The 25,801-nt window shown below is 36.2% G+C and overlaps 2 protein-coding genes across 2 annotated transcripts in view; both read right to left on the reverse strand.

Annotated features, from left to right (window-relative positions):
• The window catches only part of ttn.2 (titin, tandem duplicate 2), a 174,752-nt gene that overhangs the window by 96,373 nt on the left and 52,578 nt on the right, over positions 1-25,801 (reverse strand). Inside the window, exons 56-104 of the mRNA XM_082176625.1 lie at positions 25,417-25,704; positions 25,012-25,290; positions 24,632-24,913; positions 24,239-24,520; positions 23,874-24,152; positions 23,512-23,790; positions 23,136-23,423; positions 22,747-23,025; positions 22,214-22,495; positions 21,547-21,825; positions 21,178-21,459; positions 20,803-21,081; positions 20,431-20,718; positions 20,053-20,331; positions 19,679-19,957; positions 19,300-19,578; positions 18,910-19,197; positions 18,502-18,789; positions 17,934-18,224; positions 17,395-17,682; positions 16,811-16,930; positions 16,452-16,725; positions 16,001-16,184; positions 15,563-15,646; positions 15,113-15,380; positions 14,981-15,016; positions 14,464-14,490; positions 14,287-14,340; positions 14,138-14,188; positions 13,823-13,873; positions 13,407-13,478; positions 13,110-13,169; positions 12,848-12,919; positions 12,224-12,400; positions 11,942-12,052; positions 11,561-11,671; positions 11,186-11,296; positions 10,765-10,869; positions 9,300-10,448; positions 5,543-5,632; positions 5,263-5,343; positions 4,439-4,507; positions 4,269-4,343; positions 3,850-3,894; positions 1,887-3,515; positions 1,374-1,418; positions 809-1,207; positions 411-680; positions 46-321 (exon numbers count right to left, since the gene is read on the reverse strand). Of these exons, the coding sequence (XP_082032751.1) occupies positions 46-321; positions 411-680; positions 809-1,207; positions 1,374-1,418; positions 1,887-3,515; positions 3,850-3,894; positions 4,269-4,343; positions 4,439-4,507; positions 5,263-5,343; positions 5,543-5,632; positions 9,300-10,448; positions 10,765-10,869; positions 11,186-11,296; positions 11,561-11,671; positions 11,942-12,052; positions 12,224-12,400; positions 12,848-12,919; positions 13,110-13,169; positions 13,407-13,478; positions 13,823-13,873; positions 14,138-14,188; positions 14,287-14,340; positions 14,464-14,490; positions 14,981-15,016; positions 15,113-15,380; positions 15,563-15,646; positions 16,001-16,184; positions 16,452-16,725; positions 16,811-16,930; positions 17,395-17,682; positions 17,934-18,224; positions 18,502-18,789; positions 18,910-19,197; positions 19,300-19,578; positions 19,679-19,957; positions 20,053-20,331; positions 20,431-20,718; positions 20,803-21,081; positions 21,178-21,459; positions 21,547-21,825; positions 22,214-22,495; positions 22,747-23,025; positions 23,136-23,423; positions 23,512-23,790; positions 23,874-24,152; positions 24,239-24,520; positions 24,632-24,913; positions 25,012-25,290; positions 25,417-25,704 (11,754 nt within the window). The remainder of the gene's footprint in view (positions 1-45; positions 322-410; positions 681-808; positions 1,208-1,373; positions 1,419-1,886; positions 3,516-3,849; positions 3,895-4,268; positions 4,344-4,438; positions 4,508-5,262; positions 5,344-5,542; positions 5,633-9,299; positions 10,449-10,764; positions 10,870-11,185; positions 11,297-11,560; positions 11,672-11,941; positions 12,053-12,223; positions 12,401-12,847; positions 12,920-13,109; positions 13,170-13,406; positions 13,479-13,822; positions 13,874-14,137; positions 14,189-14,286; positions 14,341-14,463; positions 14,491-14,980; positions 15,017-15,112; positions 15,381-15,562; positions 15,647-16,000; positions 16,185-16,451; positions 16,726-16,810; positions 16,931-17,394; positions 17,683-17,933; positions 18,225-18,501; positions 18,790-18,909; positions 19,198-19,299; positions 19,579-19,678; positions 19,958-20,052; positions 20,332-20,430; positions 20,719-20,802; positions 21,082-21,177; positions 21,460-21,546; positions 21,826-22,213; positions 22,496-22,746; positions 23,026-23,135; positions 23,424-23,511; positions 23,791-23,873; positions 24,153-24,238; positions 24,521-24,631; positions 24,914-25,011; positions 25,291-25,416; positions 25,705-25,801) is intronic.
• LOC309503839 (uncharacterized protein) lies at positions 5,657-8,060 on the reverse strand. Its single transcript, XM_082176691.1, has 2 exons — positions 7,067-8,060; positions 5,657-6,970 (listed from the first exon to the last, which is right to left on the reverse strand). Exons 1-2 carry the CDS (start codon positions 7,469-7,471, stop codon positions 5,957-5,959), a joined length of 1,419 nt encoding a protein of 472 aa, XP_082032817.1. The 5' UTR covers positions 7,472-8,060; the 3' UTR covers positions 5,657-5,956.

Genomic DNA, 25,801 nt, shown 5'->3' on the forward strand with positions numbered 1-25,801 from the left:
CAATATTCTGCAAAAGGTAACAAATGAAACGTCTGTCTAACACACCTCCAAGAGTGAGTTTTGCTGCATATCTACGGCCCTCAACTTCTATGGCATACTCTCCAACATCATCAGGTTGAGCATTCTTGATTGTAAGAGTCATATCTTTTCCATCCTTTTTCACTTCAGTCTTATTTGTAGGGTCAGTAGGAATTTCTTCATCTCCCTTGAACCACTTCCAGTTGGGAGTGTCCTTGTACAGTTCACACTTGAATGTGGCAGTAGCCTTTGGTTTTACATGCTGGTCCCTCAAAGGTTTTGTCAACCAATCTCTGATTATTTCTGCAAAGGTAGATATTTAGTTTAGTCATTTTTGGTACAAAACTATTAATAGATAAAGTAAATAACTATAAAGATGTCCATATGCATACCAATGACTTTGACATTGGCTTGTGTCTTGATGTCCTCACACTCGCAAGTGTAAACGCCAGCATCATCATCATTTGTGTCTTGGATCGTCACAGAGCGCTGCAGTCCAATAACATTGATTTGAATTTTGCCAGCAATTTGCTTGAGCTCTTTTCCGTTCTTCTTCCAAACCACATCCCTGTCCTTGCTCAACTCACAGGTCAGGTACATTGGCTGTCCCTTAATCACAGACATTTCCTCCTCCAGAGTCTTTGTGAACTTCACTGGTAACTCTGTCAAAAAAATAAATAAAAATAAACATAAGAAAATCAATTCATGTGGTATTATTTTTTTGTATACAGTATATCTTTTAAATGAGATGACAGTATATTCATATTTTTACTCATAATCAGCGCACTACCTTCAACAATAAGCTTAGCTGTGGAGGTCTTCTCCTTGTTGCCAAGCTTTGCAACACATGTGTACTCTCCAGTGTCTGAAAGCTGTACATCAATGATTTGCAATTTGCGGTCTTTGCCATCAGATGTGAATTTGTGCTTTGGACTCTCCCTTAGATTGCTTCCATCTTTCATCCAGGTGGTGATAGCCGTAGATGGAGAGATCTGGCACTCAAATATAGCTGAGGAGCCGATTGACTCAGCCTCCTGTAACACAATATCTTTGAGCTCCTTCACAAACTTCAGGGGGACCGCTTTGAGCTGGAAACCAAATGGTGAATCTCCTGGAGGTTTGTCACCACCAGCGCCAGGCTTCAGACCTCTGCCCCTTCCACCATCACCAGGAGAAGGAGTTTGTCTTGCTGTAATGTAAAAAGAGGATTAATTAAACTAAAATGTTATACTTGAAGAAATGTATATTTCAAAGGTAAGCACATTTCATACAGATACATTCCTTCCAGAGCTATCATGAGTGAATATATAAATGGTTTAAAATGGCTAGGGAAAAAACGTAATTAATAAACATACGTTTCAAGCCTCTGCCTCTTCCAGCTTCCTCTTTAGGCTTTCCCTCTGAACAAACAAAAATAAATTATTTTCAATTCATGGACGTGAAAATTTTAATTAAAATGTCAAGTAATGAAGAAACACTTTGAGACAAACGGGAAAATACTAAATATAGGAAATGAAGGGTCATGAAGATGATAAAAATCATGCTTCCAATTAATGGGAAGTTAGATGACAAGTTATGATCCAAATACGATAACCGTTCCTTACCACCAGTGGTTATACTTCATAGATCAATGTAGACACACAGATAAACAACAAACAAGATGAAAAGACATTCAAATACAACACACATGCCACAATGAAGATTGAAAGAAGATGAAGGCGGCAGACAAGATTTAGCAGTTTTATGTGGATGGACATGGATGTAGACATGGAAATTATCTGGGAAGAAAATAAATAACAATAGGAGGCTGGTTTCCATAGCACGGAATATGAGGCATTCAATGGTGTAGTTCACAGCCACCCTCTCACCTCGTCTACCTCCTGGCATCCCAGGAGTCTCAAGTGCCCCTTCCTCCAAATATCTTTCTTCAGAGCCTTCCGAGCCATAACTGTCTCGAGAAGCAACCTCCCATCCCCACGCTTCTTCTTCATCTTCAGCTTCAAATTCAGCATCAAACTCTTCTTCAAATACTTCTTCCTCAAACTGGGTTGACACTTTTCTTAACTGTACAGCTCCAGGAGACAGCTCCTTTAGGACTTTAATCTCCTCTACTTCAGAAATGGGAAGAGTTTCTTCAAATTTCTCCACCTCAGGTGAAACTTTTGAAGGTACTTTTTTCAAGATAACAGCTTCAATTGAGTCTTTGGGTGAAACTTTCTTAGGCTTCTTTGCTAAATCCTCACTAGGCTTCCTCTCCACAGGAACTAATTCAGTTGGCTTTGGTTTTCCAACCTTGGGCGAAGGAATCTTTTCAGGCTCTACACCACCCTTTTCATGCTTAACAGGTTTTAGAATTATGTCTTCTTTCTCCTCAGCCTCTTTGGGTAAAATACCTTTTTTGGTGACTATAGGCTTCTTCTCATCTTCCTTTAATGTAATGTCCTTTACCGGGGTAACCTTTTTAGGCAGCATCTTTTTGTCTTCTAGGGGTACTTTAGTTGGCATCTTCTGAACCTCTTTACCTTTGTCTGGAGTTTCTTGACTCTCAACTCTTTTCGGTGGGATACTTGGTTCTTTTTTAATTTCATCTTTTGGTGCTCTACTAAGTGGTGACAATTCAGTTGGTTTTTGTTCTTTTGGCTCTGGAACCTCCTTTTCTTTTGGTGATCCAGCTGAAGGTTTCTTCGTAAATGGTTTAAGTTGAACCTTCTCAGACTCTTGATCTTTAGATGGAATTTTACCTTTACCTTTAAATAATTTCTCTGTAGGCTCTGAAGGTGCTTCATCTTTGGGAGGTCTGGTTACTGCTTTAATGGCAACTTCCTCTGGCTCCTTTTTATCAGGAACCGAGGGCACTTCTTTTTTCATGAGGACATCAAGTTCTTTTGGCATTTCATACTTTTCAGGTCGCTCTCCTTTCTGAAAAGTAACTGGTTCTCTACTTCTGTCAAAAGTTATAGGTTCTCTTCCTTTTTCATCTTTTTTTATGTCTTTTTCAGTTTCAGCTGGCGGTTTAACAGGTTTCTCAAATGGCTTTAATTTTACAGATTCTTGTTCTTTTTTTTCTAATGGTAACTTTTTAACCTTTTTCAGTGCGAAGCCAGGCTCCTCTGGTGTATCTTTTTTTGGAACCTTTCCTATTGTCGTGTTCTTTGCTTTTTCTTCTACTTCGCTTTCTGGTTTTATCTGAGGTGATGTTTGATCAGGATCAACAGGACTCTTTTTGTCTATCTCAGGTTGAATTGTCTCAACTCTCTTTGTAGTTTCATAAGTCTCAAAATGAATTTCTGCCTCATAACTTTCAGTTATGATAACTTCAGTGTGAGCCTCAGCATACACTTTTGGGCCTTCTTTATATTCCTCCTCTTGTGGTTTGAGCACTTTCTTCAGTTTGGCCATTTCTTGATCTTCGTCTTTATCTTTGGATACTCTAGTAGCTTTCTTCAAGGTAGGAATTTCAAATCTTCCCTCTTGTTCCTTTATTTTAAGAACTTTGCCTTTAGATTTGGAAATGTATTGCATTATAAAAAGAACGGTACATACAAAAAACCAACCACAGCACATTTAACATAGTAACATCCTTTGGCCTCCAAGTACAACAAACTATGACAAGACAAAACATAAAACAAGACTAAAGAACACAATCCATAACAGACAAAGTGACAAAGGTGGAACTGACAACATACAGGTACAACATTTTTTAATACACATAACCAAATTCAAAATAACATCACAAATACAATTAGAGAGAACATCTAATCTAAAACTGCTTAAACATCTGCAAGAAAATATTTTCGGTAAGATTTTTTTTATTTTTTTTTATGCTTTTACCTTTCTTTCCTGGTCCAGGTGCAGAAACTGGTCCCTTTTCACCATCTGATTTAGAAATGTGGTCACAAAAAAGTTAAAAAAAAATGTTACAGTAACAATATTTCTTATCTACTGCAAAGAAAAGTGTTTAATTTAAATAATGAAAATCAAAATGTGCAGAAAATGAAGACACCTCTCTTTATTAAGTGGAAAGGGGATGCTATAAAGTGCATTCACTTAATAGCTTACACATAAGAGAAACACATACAAAACACAATTTGACAGACATTACGGCACACCTTACAAAGTTGTTATATTGAGAAGCAGATTATGACCTACCTTTTACAAACTATTATTTTTTTTTTATTATTAAAATAATTCCCTAAAGATATATTATAAACAGTGGGAGTTATTATGAAGAAAGGTTTCTGTTTCAGTACCTTCCACTGGTTGTACTAGTACCGGTTGTTCCTTTGGAGCAGGCTTTGGTTTCTCTGGTTCTTTAGGTGTCGGTACTTCAAAAGGAATTTCAAAGATATGATGAGATTTCTGTACTAGACATTCCTTCTAAGCACATTACAGGGATGTAGACTTGTGGTTACCATAATACCTTTTGTTGGAATTGTCTTCTCTTCTTTGGGCTTAGAGATGAGTTTATCTTCAGCCTTCTTATCGACCTCTTTACATTAAAATAAAGTGTGTTGTTTGATGTCAATTTAAGTCGAAAGACATTTAAGATAACAATGTGATGAAAGAACAGACTATTTCAAACCTCTATCGAGGTTAAGAAATAGACACACAGATATTACAAGCATGACACACAACACATGAATAGAGCATAAATCTACTCTATATGCGTATGTTAAAATAAAGAATCAGTTATTTTAGTTGTAATGTGCAAAACATTCTCATGACATTACTGTATATGATGCTCTATAGATTATAATTGTGATACAAGATACAAGTGAACATCAAGATGAGCAGTCATAGGGAGGTGAGATATGTGGAGATATCACACAGCTTATATTTTAAGTAACTATTGTAAGAAAATGTGAAGATATTTGCTGTGGAAATTATTAGTCAGTATTAAGAACTAATGCAAACAACTACAAGGACATGCATTCACATAGATTTGACAGAACATGTTTTAAGCACCCCAAAGAGATTGTGTCTTAACGACACAAAATTGTGATAAAATTAAAGACTAATTACCAAGTCAGAGTGGTTCACTAAGCATGAACTTTTTATCATTAAGACTGTTCAAGACTTATAATAAGACCAATATTGTTAAACACACAGAACACAAATGATACAGAACAACATAAAAATATGACAGCAAATGTACAGTATGTTAAGGCCCTCTATTGAGGTTAAAATATGCTAAAGAAACACACTACTGTTGTTAGACAAAACATATCACAAACAAAAAAGTACCTTTTGGGGAAACTGTCTTTGCCTGAGGCTCTGGCAAAGATTCTTTCTTTCTTTCAGGTTCTGGAGATGGTTTCTTTTCAACTGTGAAAATTACAAATTTGAATGTGTTATGATGAGAAAAATTATGAAGTTATGATGAACAAATAGATATGATATGTACAAGATATGAAGAATTCGACTTCATAGACAAACAATGAAAAGAGACCACAATAATTTGACAAACTGAAACATATAATTTAGTATGACATACAAAGAGTTTGTTGAAGAATCCCCATTGTACCTTTTGGGGGTGCCACTTCTTTCAAAGAAACAGGTGTCTTCTCTAGAGATGGTGTCTTTTCTGGAGATGGTTTCTTCTCTGGTTCTGCCACTTTACATCACAAATATTAATTTTACATTATAAACCCAAACCATTTTACCATTAGACTCAACAAATATAATATAAAATGTTTTTACACACTAAAAAGGAAAAATGACAAACACTCATAACTTTATTTATGACTTCAAGACAGGACAAAAAAGAGGTTAGTCAGAGAGCCAAAAAAAAAAAAAAAAGTCCTGAATGCTTTGTGTTGTTTGTCCTCTGGCAGTATCCAACTTGATGTAATTGTAAGAAAATTTCTACTTTCTGTGTCAATAAATATTGATTACAGCAGACAAGTGACATACGAGACCACACAGACATATAAACAACTCAGTATACGATTAAAAGAAGTTCAAAGAAAATGATTTCTAAGAAACCAGGTTTTAGAATAAGATAACACAAGATGTTGTCTGATGTCATTATACCTTTTGTCGGGGTCACCTCTTTCTTTTGAGGTACTATAGCATCTGCTCTTATAGTGACAGCAACTATTTCTTTCTTTTTAGGCTCAACATCTTTCTCCTGTGGTTTAGGCTCAGAAAAGAGTTCTTCTACTTGAGGAAATGGAACATCCTTTTTTGGCAAAGCATCTTCTTTCTCTTCCAGTTTAATTATGTGGGACATTTCCTTCTGTAGACATGTCATTTCTTCCCTAACAAGAGAGGGAGCAACTTCTGTTCTTTTAAGTGTACTTTCTTCTTTCTCCTTTGAAATTTGTGTGGGCATTGTCTCTTTCGTCTGAGGTACAGTTTCATCTGTTTTAGAAGCAGTGACAACCTGATTCCTTTTCAGTGGAACTACTACTTCTACCTCATTCTTTTTAGGTACAATTTCCTCATCTTTTTTAGAAGGAAGAGGGATTTCCTTCTCCATGGACAATATTTCATCATATATTCTGGGAGGAAAAATAACCTCTTTCTTTCGAGGAGCAATTTTCTCATCCTTTCTATGAGGAACCCCTTTCTTGATAGATACAATTTCATCTTCATTTTTACCAGGAAGAGAAATCTCTTTCTTTTTCAGCAATATTTCCTCTTCCTCCCTGGGAGGGGGAAGAACCACTTTATTTTTAGATACAATAGCATCGTCCTTTATAAGAGGAAGAGGAAATTCTTTCTTTTTAGGCAATATTTCCTTATCAGTTCTTGGAGGAAGAACCTTCTCTTTCTTTTCAAATGCAATTTCCTCATCCTTTCTGAGAGAATCATCTTTCTTTATTTCATCTTCCTTTTTAGGGGGAAGAGGAACCTCTTTCTTTTCTGGCAACATTTCCTCACTTTTTGGGGGAGAAACATCTTTCTTTTTAGGAAACATTTCCTCATCCTGTTTAACAGGAAGAGGAACCTCTTTCTTTTGAGGTGCAATTTCCTCTTCCTTTTTGGGTGGAATATATTTCTCTTTAGGTAACATTTCCTCATCCCGTTTAGCAGGAGGAGCAACCTCTTTCTTTTCAAGTGCAATTTCCTCTTCCTTTTTAAGGGGAAGATCAACATCTCCTTTTTTAGATACAATTTCATCTTTCTTTTTAGAAGGAAGAGGAACATCTTTCTTTTTAAGCAACGTTTTCTCATCCTTTATGGGAGAGACATATTTCTTTTTAGGTAACATTTCCTCACCCTGTTTAGATGGAAGAGGAACCTCTTTCTTTTGAAGAGCAATTTCATCTTCCTTTCTGGGAAGAAGAACAATCTCTTTCTTTTCAAATATAATTTCCTCATCCTTTCTAGAAGCAACAGCTTTCTTTTTAGGTAACATTTCCTCTTCCTGTTTAACCTCTTTCTTTTGAAGAGCAATTTTGTCTTTTTGTTTTGGAGGAAGAGGAACCTCTTTCTTTTTAGGTAACATTTCCTCATCCTTTCTGTGAGAAAAAGCAACCTTATTGGTTTGGAATACTATTTCTTCATCTTTTCTAAGAGGAAGAGGAACCTCATCTTTTATAGGAGAAACAGATTTTTTTTTCGTTTTAAGTACAATTTCTTCGTTTTGAGGCACAATTTCTTCCTTTTTAGGCCCAATGACAAAATCTTTTTTAGGCAGTTTGTCTGCTATTTTCTTTTTTTGGTGACAAGCATCAGTCTCTCTTTTTTCAGGTACTTTGCCTTCTTTATCTTCTAATTTACTATCTGCAGCAACTGGTTTCTTATAACCTACGTCCTCAATTAAATCTCCTCTCTCAGTAGCCAATAACTGAGCAACCTCTGGCTTTTTAGAAGGTTCTTGCACTTCAAAAGAATAATGTTGAAAAATAGCTTCTGTAAAAGGAGAATTACAGAAGATTAATGTTTGAAACAACTCTTCTTATTTCATGATTTTGACATTGGAGATATCTGATCACTGAGAGTTTAGAGGGGTTGCTCCTTATGAAAGATGCAATTCCTCTAAACTCTCAGTGATCATATCCACAATTTTGAAATCATAATGTAAGCACTGTTTTTTTTTTTATAATTATTATTTTTGTATCTTACCTGTCATTACAAGTGCTCTAGATGGCTTTTCATCAGAAAAATGTTCACTCATACTAAAATATTCTGAAGACAATCTACTTTCTTTTGAAGAATCCTCCAGTTTTGAAATTTGTAAACTGTCGATTTCTGTGCTCTTTCTTCCGCCATACAGTATTTCTGTGCGTGATACAGGTTTTTGAAGAGAGACGTGCTCTTTAGAAGTTTCTTCCACTAGCATTGTCTTCATTGTAATTTTCTGATTGTCTGATGGCATGACTTCATCCTTCTTCAGGACAGAAGTGGACTCTTGAAGATCTTGGATGTGGTGAAAAATTGTGAAGAGTTTTTTACCCAACAGTGGAACCAAGAGATTCGTAGATAATAGAAAGACAATACGTTTGTAATGGAGATGAATCATAAATCTGGTAACGGGGTATACTTCGTACAAAAAAGTCGGAAATGTGTCTTGAAAAATAATTTGATGAATGAATACTGTCTCAGGCTTTTAAACAACTCTTTAAAAAAAACAAAAAAACATTTAAGAGCCATTACATTTGATACAAATTTACACAAATTCTCTTGTAGGGATTTCATAATCTGTACCTTTAACAGGGTGCGGCGACTCTAAACCCTTAGTGATATGTGGTTTTTGTTTAGTTTGGACATTTTGGGGTTTGGTTTCACCCACTTGAAAGACATTAAAGATTGCTGTACTTAGTATACCCCATGGGATTTAAACAGAATATGAAGACAAAGATGTTCAAGAGAAAAAAGTTGTTAAAAAGAAGAAGTCAAATAAAATGATTACAAAGAATCCAGTGGTGTTTGATTTATGTACCTTCAGTCTTCTCATATTTCTTTGGTGGAAAAAGAACTGTTGCTGGCTTTCTTTGTAGTTCTTCTTTTGGAGATTCTGTCCATGTTGACACCAAAACATCATATTTAATTTTCAAAGTATTTAATTTTCAGTTAGTTTTAAGAAATATGTAAGTGAAAGTTCACATCTATAGGATCAAGAGATCACTCTAGCGAGTGGTAAGAGGTTATTGAAGAAGAATAAAAACAAACTGGAAAAGGACAAGAGACAAACATATATGGGACTACACAGACACTAAGAAATTAGTACAATAAAATAGTTCAAGATAAGTTTTCAAAGAAAATCGTTTCTACGACAGGAAAGTAAAGAATAAGAAGAAAAGACAATCAGATGCTATCTGATATCATTGTACCTTTTGTAGGGGTCACCTCTTTCTTTTGGGGTACAATATCTTCATCCTTTTTAGCAGGAACAGGAACTTCTTTCTTATGAGGCAGTATGACCTCTTCTTTTTTAGTGACAGCAACTACATCCTTCTTTTTAGGAAAAATATCTTCTTTCTCTTCCAGTTTTGGTATAAAGGATGCTTCCTTCTCTAGATGTGTAATTCCTTCTCTGAAGAAAATCTCTTCGCTTTCTTCTTTCTTCTCTGAAATTTGTGCGAGAAGTATCACATCTTTCTGTAGACGTGCAGTTTCTTCTATGAAGAAAATTTCTTTTTCTTCTTTCTTCTCTGAAATTTGTGTGGGAAGTGTCTCTTTCTTATGAGTCATAATATGAGGCACATCTTTTTTAAGAACTTTCTTCTCTTGAGGTACAATTTCTTGGGAGGAATTTTTAGGAGGAAGAGGAACCTCTTTCTTTTTAGGTTCAATTGCCTCATCCTTTTTAGGAGGAAGAGAAACCTCTTTTGCTTGAGGTACAATTTCATCCTTTTTAAGAGGAAGGGGGACTTCTTTCTTTTTAGGTTCAATTGCCTCATCCTTTTTAGGAGAAAGAGGAACCTCTTTCTTTTTAGGTAATATTTTCTCATCCTGTTTAGCAGGAAGAGGAACATCTTTCTTTTTAGGTTCAATTGCCTCTTCATCTTTAAGAGGAAGAGGAACCTCTTTCTTTTTTGGTAATATTTTCTCATCCTGTTTAGCAGGAAGATAAACACCTTTCTTTTGAGGTATGATTTCCTCCTTTTTAGCAGGAAGAGGGACCTCTTTCTTTATAGGTAATATTTCCTCATCCTGTTTAGCAGGAAGAGGAACCTCTTTCTTCTTAGGTACAATTTCCACATCCATTTGAAAAGGAAGTGGGACCTCTTTCTTTAGAGGATCAATTCCTTCATCCTTTCTTGCTGTAACATCTTTCTCTTTGGGCAACATTTCCTCTTTCTGTTTAGCAGGAAGAGAAACCTCTGTCCTTTGAGATACAATTTCCTCCTTTTGAGGCACAATTTCCTGCTTTTTAGGGGTAGAAATAGTCTCTTTATTAGGCAGTTCTTCTTCAATCAAGTCTTCTCTCTGTGTAGCCAATATCAGAGGGGCCTCTGGCTTCTTGGAAGGTTCTTGCACTTAGAAAGAATATTAAAGTTAAGAACAATGCTTCAAATCGCACTGTTTTAAGAGCGAGACAAGATGAGTGAAAGATCATTTAGGCAGATATGAATGTAACTAAATATAAAAGACTCAAGATACATAAGAAAATAAGACATAAGGTGTAAAAGATATGGTAGAGGCTGCAAATAAGAATACACCAAACTCCAATAATGTTGCAGGACAAAGACAATGATATAAAACCCAGTGTTCTTCATAAGAGTGTGGCTAGTTAATAAAGAAATACAAAGAAAACAAAAAATATCCCTACATACAAAACCTATATCTCTATACCTTTCTTTGGAGGTTCTTCTGCTGCAATGGCTTGGTCAGGTTTAGCTGGCACTTTCTTTGGTGGTTCTTGAATAGTTGGTTTTGGTTTCTTTTCTTCAACAAGAACTTTAAAGAACATGCATTGTATTGTTTTAAGATTAATTCCATAGGCACACATAAAAAAAACAGTGTCACATAAAATATGCTTCCTAATGGAAGCAGGACAATTGCAACCATAAAGACATGTATATGAAAAGCCCTTAAAAAATAAACTCAGACAACATAAAGCATTAGAAATGAACAATATGCCATAATAAGTTCAACCAAATAATATTGCAGGACAAAGACAATGACAAACAAAAGCCACAGTCTTATGTGTTCCTCATAAGAGTGTGGCAAGTTAATAAAGAAATAGCCCTACATACAAAAAGTAAGTATATACCTTTTTTTGGAGGTTCTTCAATTAAAACGGCAATGGCTTCATCAGGTTTAGCTGGCACTTTCTTTAGTGGTTCTTGAATTGGAGGTTTTGGTTTCTTTTCCTCCACAATAACTTTAAAGGACATGCATTGTATTGTTTAAAGATTTGTTTTCATAAGCACATCAAAGCACTCACAGTCTCACATATAACATGCTTCCTAATGGAAGCTGGACAAGAAGCAATGAACAGTAAAAATAAGTATACATCGGAAAACAATAATATTGCAGGACAAAGATACTGGCATAAACAAAAGCCACTGTAAGTATGTTTTCCTCATAAGAATGTGGATAGTTAATAAAGGACACACATACAAAAGAAAACAAAGTGAGTCAATACCTTTCTTTGGAGGTTCTTCAATTAAAACCTCAATGGCTTCATCAGGTTTAGCAGGCAATTTCTTTAGTGGTTCTTGAATTGGTAGTTTTGGTTTCTTTTCCTCCACAAGAACTTTAAAGAACATGCATTATATTGTTTAAAGATTTATTTTCATAAGCATGTCAAAGAACATACAATGGCACAAAAAAAACATGCTTCCTAATGGAAGCAGGACAAGAAGCAATATACAGCATACAATAATAAGCGTGTACCAAAAAACAACATTAATCGCAGGACAAAGACATTGACAAACAAAAGCCACTGTACGTCATGTGTTCTTCATAAGAGGGTGGCTAGTAAATTAAGAACACACACACAAAAGAAAAAAAAGTGACTCAATACCTTTCTTTAGAGGTTTTTCAATTGGAACTGCAATGACTTCCTCAGGTTTAGTTGGCACTTTCTTTAGTGGCTCTTGAATTGGTGGTTTTGGTTTCTTTTCCTCCACAATAACTTTAAAGAACATGCAATGATTTGTTTACAAGCACGTCAAACAACACACAGTGTCGCATTCAATGCATTTTCTAATGGAAACTGGACAATTGCAACAACAAAGACGGTATATAAAAATCTTGTAGACAAGAACATGAACAAACAACATGAAGCATAAGCAATTAACAGTACCTTTAGCTGGAGGTGACTCAGGCTTCTTCACAGGAGAAGGCTTAGCCTCAGGCTCAGGCTTAAGTTCAATCTTGGATTTTGGTTCTAGTTTGGGCTCAGCTACTGGTGTAGCTTTAGGCTCTTCAGGTTTAGGTGCAGGAGCCACAGGAGCTACAGGTGCTGCTGGCTGTGACACTTCTTCATATAACAAATATTTTGGTATTAGTACATTTGTAGTGTTTCAAAAGAGTTGAGAAATGAATGAAAACAGCAGTGTGAAGCAGTTAAAATCATACATCAAACAGAGAAAAAGACAACAAGATAACTAAAAATGGACAGACACAAGATTTGCTGTTTGCATGCAATAAGAAAAGAACAAGAAGACTTGACATCAATAAAGACACCAGATATAAAACAAGGAAAGAATTGAGATGATCATATCTGATTTTGTCAATTTGTTCACAAAACATTTATGCATTAACATATATAAACAGACATTGAAGCAAAATGTCTACATTCACAAGAGGGCGTAAAAAAGGACTTTATCAGCATAAGAGGTGTATATGCATAAGAGGTGTATATGCACACATTAATAACCAGGTAATATGACACAGAACAGGAAAAAACGGTGTGTTCTTTGCATACCTTTTGCAGTGGGCCGTTCAATTGGCTCTGGCACTGTAACTGCAGTAACTATTTCTTCCACAGGCTTTTTGGCTTTTTGGACAAAAAAGTATTACAGATGTTGTAAGAATATTCAATTAGACAAAAACACAAACAAAAAACAATTACACTACAACAGAATATTGACATCACAGACAGAATTAGAAGAACGTTTATAAAGTGCTCTTTAAACAAAAAGAAAATGATTAAAACACTGGAGAACATTAGACAGATATTTGCATACCTTTCACATGTACTTCAGTTTTTAGCTCCACTGGTTTAGATGGCTCAGGTTCCTCGAATTCTTTGAGAATATTAAGAACAATTACTCTATAATATCAAGACTAGTAGCTTCAGCTTTGAGAGTGACCATGAATATCAAAAACATTGACAGCACATAACATTGATGACACAACATAACTAAGGATGTGAAAGTCAACACAAATTTACAAACACACCCATAAACATGACAAATGTGAAGATAATGCAAGCATGTTTGCCAACAAGTAGTAAAGCAGTGAGCTGTTTTCTCTTTCAGTACCTGTTGTTGGAGCCACCTCTCTCATTCCCAAAGTTTTTCTACTGACAGCCTCTTCGATCGGGACCCTTTGGCCTGATGAGACAAAGAAAGTCCTTAGGATAATCGTAATAATTACAATAATAACTGGCATTGGAGAAAATATGACAACACAAAATCTTAAAATAAATCTGTTTAAAAAGATTTAAGTTGGTAAAGTTACATATGATTGTATGATGACACACTATAAACAACACATAAAATACAACTTAATGAGACATTGTGAAGGCATGGTGAAGACAAAGGGAGATAAAAACATTATATGAATGTCAGAAATACATACGACACAGATATAACAATATGTGAGCACACAAAAGAGGAAAAGGGGTTAGAACAACATGGTGAATTATATTTGTTGACCCAAAAGCTCTCAGTAATACCTGTGACTGATATTTCCTCTACAACACTCTCCTCTGTCCAGGTCACATACTCTGGTGAATAGTAAAATGTTGTTACACGTGTCAAAAGAAGAATACTTCAAATATTGACGTTATTTGGTTATTTCACGCAAGATGTAAAAAAAAAAAAAAAAAAAAAAAAAAAAAAACTCACAATCATGTTATTCTTTTGTATTTTTTTTTTTTATGTTGAACAGATGAATGGTTAATTGATTTTTGTCAATTTTAGTGAATGATACTATATTAAAAGGATGATGTGAAAAAGTTAGTTTAATTCTTATAATAATGCAGTTTTACCTTGCGTTTCCATTTTTTCTTCATAATGGTAATATTCCGTGGAAGATTCAGCTTTTTGAAAATAATAAGTGTGTGAGTAACTGTCTCTTATTTTAAGGATAAGGATTTATTTATTTTTAGAAGTACTTTTTATAAAATCCCAACCTTACCTTCAATGGTTAATGCAGATGCCTCAGGCACTTTTATTGATGTATCCGGGATGTCTGTGTGAGTGTCATTTAACATTCTTAAATTTACTTATATAAATTAATGGACTATGTGAAATAATCTGTCAATGTGCACTATAGGTGTTAAAAAAAAAACTTGAAAAAGTGTCACATACTTACCATAAGGTACACTTTCTATTTCAATTTCTGAGGAGAAAAAGATAACGCAAGGTGGATGATTAGGACTGAATCTGATGTGGAACCTTTTTTTTTTCTAATACAGTCTGTTAAGATTTGCTTTTAAAGAAAGCCAGGAAAATGTGAAGACAAAATATCCCTGGCATTTAAAATAAGAAGAGTTCTTTTTCCATAAGAGGTGAAGAAGAAGTAGTCAGATGATGAAAGAAGAGGTTAGTAGATGGCATAATTTACAGTAATCATAAGTCTGACAGTTCAGTGAATCTATACAAACCTTCAATCCAAAGATTTGCAGTCGTTTCAAGATTTTTATATTTGCAGGTATATTCTCCTTGGTCTTCAGGTCTAACATCTTTGATTGAGAGCTTCTGAGTGTAATTGGCCACAGCAAATGTATATCTGCCATGAGGCTCTAAAAGCTTCCCATTTTTAAACCACTGGGTTTTTACATTAGGTTCAGAGAACTGGCATGTCAATGTACAAGTCTGGCCTTCCTTACCAGCCACATCCTGCATTCGCTGTTCCACTTCAGCCTCTGCAAAAAAATAAGGGTCAATTTTTAAAAACATACAGTATAAAATCTAGTTATAAAGTTTTGCATTCACTAAAAGGAAATGATGTTGCTACATACCCAGCACTGTCAGTTTGGCACTGGAGATATGTGGGCCACACACAATACGATAATTGCCTTCATCTCTGGTCTGGCAATCCTTGATCTTTAAGATGTGACGATCACCCACAATTTTGATGTCATACTTGTCACCACCGTCAAGTTTTTGGGTTCCTTTGTACCAGGACAGTGTGATTTCGGGGTAATTAATCTTGATCTCACATTCAAACACAGCTTCCTTCTTAACAGCAGTTGTCTGGTCTGTGATATCACGTACCACAGTGACAGGCTGCATAGAAAACAAAAGAACACATTAACACTCTATAAATGGAAATTCTAGGCAAAACTCTAGTAGCCACCATTGTAAGAGCTGGTTGTGAAACAAGTCTGTTATATAATACAATGATATTCAAGCATTTTTGCTGTCTGAAAGAACTTATTTAATACAAATTAGAAAATTAGATTTCAAACCTCTGTTTGTTCCATCCTCTTTTGCAAATCAGCAACAAGTTTAGCCAAATCTTCCTCAGACTCTCTTGCACCACTTTCCACTTCCTGTAATATAATAAATCCAAGCAGTGAAACAATTAATATAATTTACTTTCATTCCTGGCTTGAAAGTTGAGTTCCTGAAAGGTGTCACTAAATGCCTTCTTTGACCATATTCTTTGAGATAGTATATTTAAGCTAAACTATTAAGATGTATCAATTAAAATGAGTATTATCATGAATCAATTGACATTTTTGATAACAAAGGTTAAGGTTGCAGTGCACTTTGTTTGGAAAGACACTAAAATGTGCCAGGGAGATAATTAGGTAATGTATCATAAATTGATACAGAATCAATGTGCTTGGTTTTATCACCCAAAGGAACTGATGCTGTTGTACTGTTATCTGACTCAATCTTACTGGTCTTCCACTTTCTTGTTCTTTTTCCCTCTTCAGAAACTCAATAGCTTGAAGGAGGCCCCGGTAGTCTGTGATGCCATACATGCGAGCATATTTCTCATACTCCTTGGGATCAACATTTCTAAGCAGCTCAACAATGTCAATATCCTTGTCCTCTTTAGGGCTTTTCTGCTTTGATGGAGTCCTGTAAAAAAAATAAAAATAATTTGGCCAATCTTGTATAGTTTACTAGTTATTTCACAAAGTTGGGGGACGTGACCCCCACTGGTCCATGGCACAATTGCACAATTGCATCATTTAAAAAAATCAACTTAAACTCAAATGGTGCAGCTGTAATAGCAACCTATGTATTTATTACAAATTTAGCCTTTTATTAATTTATTTTAAATTAAAATGTCTAACTAATTTCCTTGGGTCCTTGGAGATGGTTTGCAATTTGACACACACTTACTTCTTGAGTTTGACCACTTCTAAAGACGTCTCTTTCTTCTCATCAACATTCAAGTCTGTGCTGCACTCAATTTCTCCATGTTTGTTTGAAGCAACACATCTGTACTGGCCAGTGTCAGATTTGGTCACCTCTTTAATCTCCATCTTGGCCTCTTGGCCCTTTTGTTCAATACTGATGCGACCACCATGAGTCATCTGCCTCCATTTGCCCTTCATCCATTTCACATTGGGAATGGGGTCGCCACCAACTTTAGCAATGAAGGTAGCTGTACCTTCTGTAAAAACATAAAAGTGTCAATAACACTTTCTTCTACATTTCAATACAGTCCAGCCATGAAAAGGAAAAGGAGCATCACTTACTCTCAATGATATGGACACTCTTTGGCACCTCAATAAAGAACAAGTTGTCCAACTTTTTAACTGCTTGTGGAGGTGAAGGTGCCGCCTGTGCCGGGGCAGGTGCTCCTGGCTTCTCTGAAACTTTTAAAGGAATTTTGCAGTGAGATACATACATTTTTTAGCTACAGATATTCAAGAACCAGGCTTAAATCATTTCAGACAACAAAAACTCAAGCTCATCTGTTGAACTTTTTCAAAAAGCACAGCTGCAGGAAGAATAAGAATGGCAATGAAACATTTGCAAAGAAGCAGATTTTGCCAAAACAATCACTGAGACCTGTTTGTAAGCAACAAGCATATACTTAGCCTGACAAAAGTAATCTGTTGCCAGATAAAGAAAAAAAAAAAAACAGAAGACAGAAATAGATTAATGAAAGATTAATAATTACTCGAATATTCTAATATTGGCAAATAGCCAACATAATGGAAAGGTTAGGATAAAGCAAATAAAATAAAACAATCTAAGGAATATAAAAGCAGCCAAAAAAGAAAGAATTACCAAGAATGATAAAACCATTATTTTTCTTACACACAGAAGAAAATACCTTTGATAGTGACTTTTGACTTGCAGAACTCACTACCAGCCTCATTGGTTGCTTTGCAGAGATAATCTCCAGTATCTGTCTTAGATACACGAACCATCTGCAATGTGGCAGTGCCATCAACAAATGTGATCTTAGTGTTTGCAGATGATGAAAGATCCTGTCTGTCCTTCATCCACTGAATCTTTAGAGGAGGAGATCCACGTACATGGCAGCTGAGGGTAAGTGTCTCACCCTCAGTCACAGTCACTGGTTTAAGAGGCAAGTCAAAGCTTGGTGGTACCTTTTGCTCTGTATTCAGAAAAAAAAAGTCATTTATAAAAGGGACATTTCACATTTTATGTATTACATACATATTTTACAAGAAAGTACTATGGGACTACAATAGTATTTACCAAGGTACTTCCAAGAATAATTCAATTTAGTACCATGGAATTACCTTCTGTACCACGGCACTGTCACAGTATTTTATGTAAGGAATAGCACATTTATAACAAGACAATGGAAATAAGAAGAACTTGACGTAGAAACCAGCAGTATACCTGTAATCTGAACTGACACTTCATAAGAGGCAGTGCCAGCTTCATTGGAGACTTTGCACATATATGTGCCACTATCTGACAGTTGAGATTTTTTGATGCACAGGACAGCCAGGCTGCTCTTGAAGGTTACATCATAACAGTCAGAGGAGAAGATTTCTCTTCCATCTTTATACCAGTTGACAGTCAGTGGCTGTGATCCAGCAACACGACCCTCAATCTTCACCATTTTGCCCTCAGTGTCCTCAATAGTTGCTGAAGGCTTTTTGGTAAAACTAGGTGGAATTTTGCGTTCTATAGGAACAATAAAAAGAGGTGTTGTTAGACAGGACATATATGATAGACAAAAGTGGTACTTCTATCTAAATGTATATACCAAAACTAAAGAATTTGTGAAAGATGCTCAACAGTGCCACCTGTTGACATATTGTAAGCAAAGAAAAACATTACAAAAGCAAAAGCATGAAGAATGGAAGACACAAAAGTAAAAGAAATAAAGCACCACAAGGTCAGACCTAAGACAATAAAGACAATGAAGACATAGTCACACCGAAAAGCAGTGACCAAATACCTTTCACAGAAACCTCTGTGGAACAAGAGTCCTTCCCAATATCATTACTAGCATGGCAAGAATAACGACCGGAGTCTGCTTTATCAGCCTTCAAAATTGTTAAATGAGGGGTGTTATCCACACACGATATCTTATAATTGCCCCCAGTACGGATGTCCTTGTGATCCTTGGACCAAGTAACTTTTATAGGCAATGATCCCGTCATGTGGCATTCCAGTTCGACAGTATCTCCCACTGTCACATCCACGGGTATGAGCTTTTTATCAAACACAGGTGGATATCTTGGCTCTGTGGAGTTAAATAGAGACAACAGTACAATTGTATAGATATGTTAAGATCCATTTCAGTGCGTTTCATAACACATGAAACTAATTTAATCAGAGAACAATATGAAAGAGATAAGCAAACCTTGAAGCGTGAGCTTGGCTCTACAAGAAGCAGTTCCAACACTATTAGTAGCAACACAGGTGTATTCACCAGAATGTCTCATTTCACCCTTGGCTATCTTTAGGATAGCAGAGTTATCATCAAAAGACATTGTGTATTCTGAATTGCTCCTAAGAGCTTCACCATCTTTGAGCCAAGAGACCTCCATAGGAGAGGATCCTGCAACACGACACTCAAATTGGACAGGCTGCCCTTCAATTTGTGTAATGCTAGTAATCTTTTTAGGGAAAGAAGGTGGTGTTTTCACATCTGGAAAGCAAAACATTAAGCAAAATACATTGATAGTGGTTACACAGTGCAGGTGAATCTTTAAGAGACAGATTCAGAGCTTTAGAAAGAAATTTGCATCACCTTGTACAGTTACGTGGCAGCTGCAAGAGGCAGATCCTATGCTGTTTTCTGCCTTACATGTGTATTCACCAATGTCAGATTTGGCAACTTTAGCTAGTTTCAGGCAGGCAGTGCCTTTGAAGAACTCCATCTTGCAGGTTGGAGAAGAACGCACTTTGCCATCTGCCTTGAACCATGACACTTTAATTTCAGGAGTGCCACCAATCTGGCATTTCAGACAAACTGCATCACCTGCAGTGACTTCCATAGGCTCCAAACTCTCAATAAAGAAAGGTGGTTCTAAAAGTGACAAAACATATATATTCCATAAAGACAAGCATGCACATTTTTATATTGTCTCACAGTAGCTTATATTGAGCACATCTACCCAGAAACAAACCTAAAATGGACACTGCTGCTTCACAAGTGTCGTGTCCAGCATCATTAGAAACCTCACAAGTGTATTTTCCAGCAGCCTCTTTATCACTGTTTAGACACTCCAGGATGCAGGAGTTCTCAGTGGTCGTAATGTTGTACTTGTAAGAGGAGTAAATTTCCTGTTCATCTTTATGCCATTTCACAAGAATCTTTGGGCTTCCCGCATATGTGCATTCAAGTATCAGTGACTTGCCCATTTCAACAGAGAGGTTCTTTAGCTTCTTGACAAAGCATGCAGCCTCTGAATAAAAATGACATAATATGTGAAACACAAAGTTCTGCTATAACAAGTATACAGGAAATTGTTACTCATATATTAACTAAATTAAAACTAACCTTTAACAAAAAGGTTCACAGGACAGTTTTCCTTCCCAGCATCATTTATGATCTGGCAAGTGTACTCGCCAGCATGAGATTTATCAATGTTGTAGAGCTCTAGAATTGCTTTATCTCCTCTTAAAGCAATCTCACAGCTTCTCCCAGACACTACTTCCTCACTGCCTCTAAACCATTTCAGTTTCATTGGGGTACTTCCTTGAACGGTTGCTGTAAAGGTGACATTTGTGCCTGGGAGGGTTTCCACCGGTTGAGGTGTGGTCACAAAAGAGGGGGGTTCTGTAGCAAATATGACATGGAGAAGGTTGTGAAATGTGGTTTAACCAATAGATTTACATTTATCAGTTATCATAAATTATTCTACAGTCAAACACTAACCTTTAATTATTAAGGAAGCAGATGTATCTGCAGTTCCTGCACTGTTTACTGCTTTACATTTATATGTGCCAGAATCTGAAAGTTTCAGAGTTGGCAATTTCAATGTGCAGGTATTCTCAGCAAATGTAATCTCATAGTTCGGCCCACTTTTAATCTCCTCTTCATCATGGTACCAAGAGATAGTGAGAGGTGCAGACCCTGAAGCTTTACAGTCCATTTCAATAGATTTTCCAACAATATTCTGTGTGTCCTTCAGTCTTCGTGAGAACGAAGGAGGGACGATTTTGTCTGTTTGACCAAAAACAACACTCAACTTTTGGCTGCATAAGACTGTAACAAATATTAAATACAAGAATTTTTAACATTACTGACCCAAAACAGTGAGGTCCATTTTGCAGCTATCACTGCCAACTTCATTCTTGATCTCGAATGTGTATTCTCCAGTATCACTTTTCTCTGTTGACAATAGCTTAAGACTGGAGATCATTTTTGAGAAGGTGATTTTGTATTTTCTACCTGAAGACAGCTCCACACCATTCTTGAACCATTTTGGCTTAAGTTCTGGAGTTCCAGATACAGTACATTCTAAGGCTGCGGTTTCACCAGCGGTTACACTGATTGACTCTGTCTTATCCACAATTGCTGCAGGTTCTAGAAATTTAGAAGCGTCATTAAGATAATTTGCACAGTTCAATTAATTTTAAAAGATGAAATGTACTTGAGAGGGAAAATATTATTCTTACAAACCTAGGACTGTTAAGTTCGCTGTGCATTCAGCTACTCCAGCATCATTTTTGAGCTGACATGTATATTTTCCAGCAGTGGTAGATTCAGCTTTAAATATCTTAAGAGTGACCTGATTATTCTCAAATGTAATTTTCCTGTTGTCACCATCTCTGAGAATGTGGTCTTTATCCTGAACCCAAGACACAGTCATAGGCTGCGAACCTTTGACTGTTGCCAACAAAATCACCTCTTCACCAGACATGGCTGTCATATTGGATAATTTCTTCACAAACGCTGGTGGTTCTGAATGTCAGGAAGATGGTAATCAGAGAGTCAGAAAACTAAAGTGTAAAACAAGTATTTACTACTTTAAACTCCTATCTTACTGACCTCTTAACTTTACAGTGCACTGGCAGGAATCACTTCCAACAATATTTGATGCTTTGCACTCATATTCTCCTGCATCTGATACTTCCATTCCAAGGATGTGGAGAGTTGCAGAGCATCCTTCAGACACAAATTTATACTTTCTACTCTCTTTTAACTGTTTTTGATCTTTAAACCAGGTTATCTCAAAAGGAGCTGAGCCTTTCAGCTCACAGTTAAGACTGCCATCTTTGCCTTTCAGCCCCTCAACTGGTGTTGGGACTTTGTGGAAAGTTGGTGGTTCTACAAGAAAGTAATTCAAATTATTACGCTTATGCATATTAAAATCAATAAAAGGTTAATTAAATAAATAGATAATATCTATTATCATTAACTAGAACTAAAACGATTAATAAAGCTGAAATATCAAATATTAATATTAAATTAAATTAAAATTTACAAGTAAACAAAAATGTATATGTTGCCTTAGCAAACTAAGTTGAAGTACACAAATTACTAACAAAAAATTAATAACAACTAAAATAAACCTAAATATTAACATGTAAAATAAAACACATAAAATTATCCTAAAATAACACATCTGAAATATATAGCCCATGTTAGTTAATTCTCATGCTAATAAAGGCATAAGCATTAAACTAGTGAGTGAAAGATCCATCCACCGTCTAACCTTTCACTGTGAGTGTGGTACTGCAACTCTTAGTTCCAGCATCATTCTGGACTTCACAAGTGTAGACTCCATTGTCCTCAAAGCTGGACTTGAAAATTTCAAGGACTGCCACAGAGTTATCGAAAGTCATTCTCAAGTTGCCACCATCACTGAGTATGGCATCATTTTTGTACCAGCTTATTTTCAGAGGAGCTGTGCCAGTAACTTTGCATTCAAGCTGTAGTGGCTCTCCCATCTTTATGACTTTTGCAGCTGGCAGTTTCTGTACAAACTCTGGAGGTTCTGTAAAACCAAAATTACAACATGTTATCATAATGAATAATGTAACATATAAAATGGAGCACTGAAGATGGTTTTAAGAAGATGGCAGATGATGGCTGAAAGGGAGTAAAGCGTCATGATGAACAGTAAGATGACGGTGAAAGGCAGACAGACAGTTTATGTAAGCGAGACAAGAAAATACAAATGGTGAAGCATTAAAAAAAGAATGATAATGAAGAGTGTCAATAAGGGTACTTTAAAAGATGTCCAACCTTTAACCAACAAGGTTGTGGTGCATTTAGCGGTACCAGCATCATTGCTTATTTGACAAGAGTAAGTTCCACTGTGTGATATTCCAACCACAAAAAGATCTAGGAAGCTTGAGAGGCCCTCCAGGCCAGTAAAACAGGAAGGTCCACAAATCAGCTCAGTGTCATCCTTGAACCATTTCACTGTGAAGGGAGGTGTTCCCTTAAATGTACTCTTAAAGCGAACAGTGGTATTTGGTATGACAGCCTGTGATTCTGGAACCAGCACAAAGCTTGGTGGCTCTAAATAATTGATGGGAAAGAAAGACAAATACATCTGTTAAGAAACCGGCAGCCATCAGAGATCTTAGGGTAATGAAATATACTACTAAATCCTAAAAAAGCCATCTGACCTTTCACTCTCAGTGTACCACTGCATTCACAACTGCCCGCTTTGTTTGTTATTTTACAAGTGTACATTCCAGTGTCAGTTTTCTCTAAACACTCAATTTCCAAAGACACCCTGTTGTCATGCTGAAGAAGTTTATGTTTGGTTCTTCCTGACAGTTTAGTTCCGTCCTTCATCCACTCCACAGTTATGGGGAGTGAGCCTGATATTTTACATCCGATTTGGACATTTGTGCTCAGAATTTCCTCCATCTCCATCAAAGGTTTGATGAAGGATGGGGGTATTATTTGCTCTGATAAAAACAAAGAAAGTAAATATCATAAATATCACTACAATTCAACTAATACTAGTTATTCCATTAATCATGAAGGAACACTAACCTAGCACATTTAAAGTCACTTTGCACTGGCAGGCACTGATGTGGTTGGAGACCTCAAACACATAAGTTCCTTTGTCTTCTAATTGGACAGACTGAATTTTAAGTTGGCTGACATTATTGATGAAGCTAAGGCTGTGTTGTCTTGAAGGCATCACTTCCTTGCCATCTTTACTCCATTTGACTTTCAGCTCAGGAGAACCCATAACTTTGCACTCGAAGCTTACTGGATCTCCAGTAGTGACATTAATCACGTCTGGTTTTTCAATTATCTGAGGTGGCTCTGGGGATAACATAACAATTATATTTATAATAGCAAGTCTTTAGGATGGACAGCTACAAAAAGCACTTGCAAAAATAACCAACCTTGCACTACAAGTGTAGCAAAACACTTCTCTTGCCCCGCCTCATTCACAGCCTGACAGGTGTATTTTCCACTGTGGATTGACTCACACACAGGGATTTTCAAAGTGGCAATATTGTTCACAAATGCCCTCTCAATTGCAGGATCCTCCAAAATCCAGTTTTCATCTTTCTGCCATTGTATGGATAGAGGAGGTGATCCTCTTACAACACATTTAAACTCAACCTTTTTTCCAAGAACTGTGACAACATTCTCAATCCTCTCCACAAACGATGGAGGCTCTGATAGGAAGTGCAAAATATGTTAAACAAGGTCAAGAGAGATAAAATAATATATAAAATTGATATCAAACAAACTCAAAGCTAACCTTTTATGCTGAGTGTAGTCTGACTTGAACAACTCCCAATTTCATTTGCTACAATGCACTGATATTCTCCAACATCTAAAGCATCACATTTCTGTACATCAAGAGTCATTATAGAGCCATTCTTCTGCAAAACTACATGTTTAAGGCTTGATTTGATATCCTTTAAATCTTTTTGCCAAGTCACCTCAAAAGGAGCTGTGCCTTTTACCTGACATTCAAAATATGCATTTGAGCCATTCACAACCTCAAGAGGACTCAATGGCTTGACAAGAACGGGTGGCTCTGAAAAATGAAAAAAACTTGGTATAAAACAGTTCTATGGTCTGGCTATAGACATTTTAAAAGAACCATAACAAAACACTGAAATGCCTATGAATTGCACTATATACTAACCTTTCACTCTTAGTTCCATACTACAGCTCTCACTGCCCGCCTCATTCCGGGCTTCACAGTAGTACACTCCACTGTCTTTGATATCACTGCTATTTATCTCAAGCCGTGCAAGAAAATCAACAAAAGTAATTTTATGCTTGTCGCTTGGACTTATTTCATTACCATCTCTGAACCAGTAGGTGTCTATCTCTGGAGTGCCTGTAATATGGCATTCAAAAACTACCAACTGGCCTGGTTTTACCACTGTTATTTTTTCAGGTTTGCGGGTAAATTTGGGGGGTTCTGAAAAAAATGAAATGAAATGAAATGAAATCAAGTACTTATTTTAAGCATTTAACAAAGGTTCAATAACATTTTTTTAAAGTAATTTTAGTGAAAACCTTTAACGAAGAGCATCGCTTGGCAAGTATCTGATCCAACATCATTACTTATTTCACAGACATAGTTTCCAGAGTCTGAAGGCTTTGCAAAAAAGAGCTCAAGTGAGCTGGAAGTGTCATTTTTCTGAACTGAACAGTCAATTCCTGATGAAACTTCTTTCTTATCCTTAAACCATTTAATGGTCATTGGTGGCGTTCCAGACACAAGAACATTAAACTGCACTTTGGATCCTGGTATAACGTCTTGTGATTCAGGCTTCTCAATTATTGATGGAGGTTCTGCTTGCAAGAGGGAGATTTAAGATTACATATTAAAGGAAGATACATTTTACTAAAAAGCATAATAAATTTACTGAAACTAACAAATCAAATCGTCACTCATAAAAGTCAAGGGTAATTGCAAACCTTTAATTTTCAGCATGCCAGAACACTGAACAGTGCCTGCTTGGTTTTTAGCGATACAAGTGTAATTTCCACTGTCTGAACTATCAAGACGACTGATTTCCAAAGATGCCGCATTCTCAAAGAACATGCATTTGTGCTTCTCATCTGTCTCTATTTCCTTATTTTCCTTGAACCACGTAACAGTTATGGGAAGAGATCCAGAGACCAGACACTCCAACTGTGTAAAAGATCCTTTTATACTCTCCATTTCCTTCAATTTTCTTGTGAAGGAAGGCTTGATTATTTGATCTGTTAAAGTGAATAGAAAATAAGACAGTTTTAATCTAAAATTGATCTGAAATGTTGATCTAAAACTTCCAATAATAACTTCCTTTTTTTTTTCTAA

Source organism: Leuciscus leuciscus, assembly GCF_965113295.1.
Source record: "Leuciscus leuciscus genome assembly, chromosome: 7".
Lineage (NCBI taxonomy): Eukaryota > Metazoa > Chordata > Actinopteri > Cypriniformes > Leuciscidae > Leuciscus > Leuciscus leuciscus.

Bases quoted from the DNA above. Each gene is read 5' to 3' on its own strand.
- LOC309503839 (XM_082176691.1), bottom strand. From the start codon at position 7,471: ATGTTACCTAAAAAGAAAGAGGTTCCTCTTCCTCCAAAACAAAAAGAC. The intron at 6,971-7,066 runs GTTGCTCCTCCT...CAAAAGAAAGAG, and splicing joins TTGCACTTGAAAAGAAAGAG to GTTCCTCTTCCTGTTAAACA.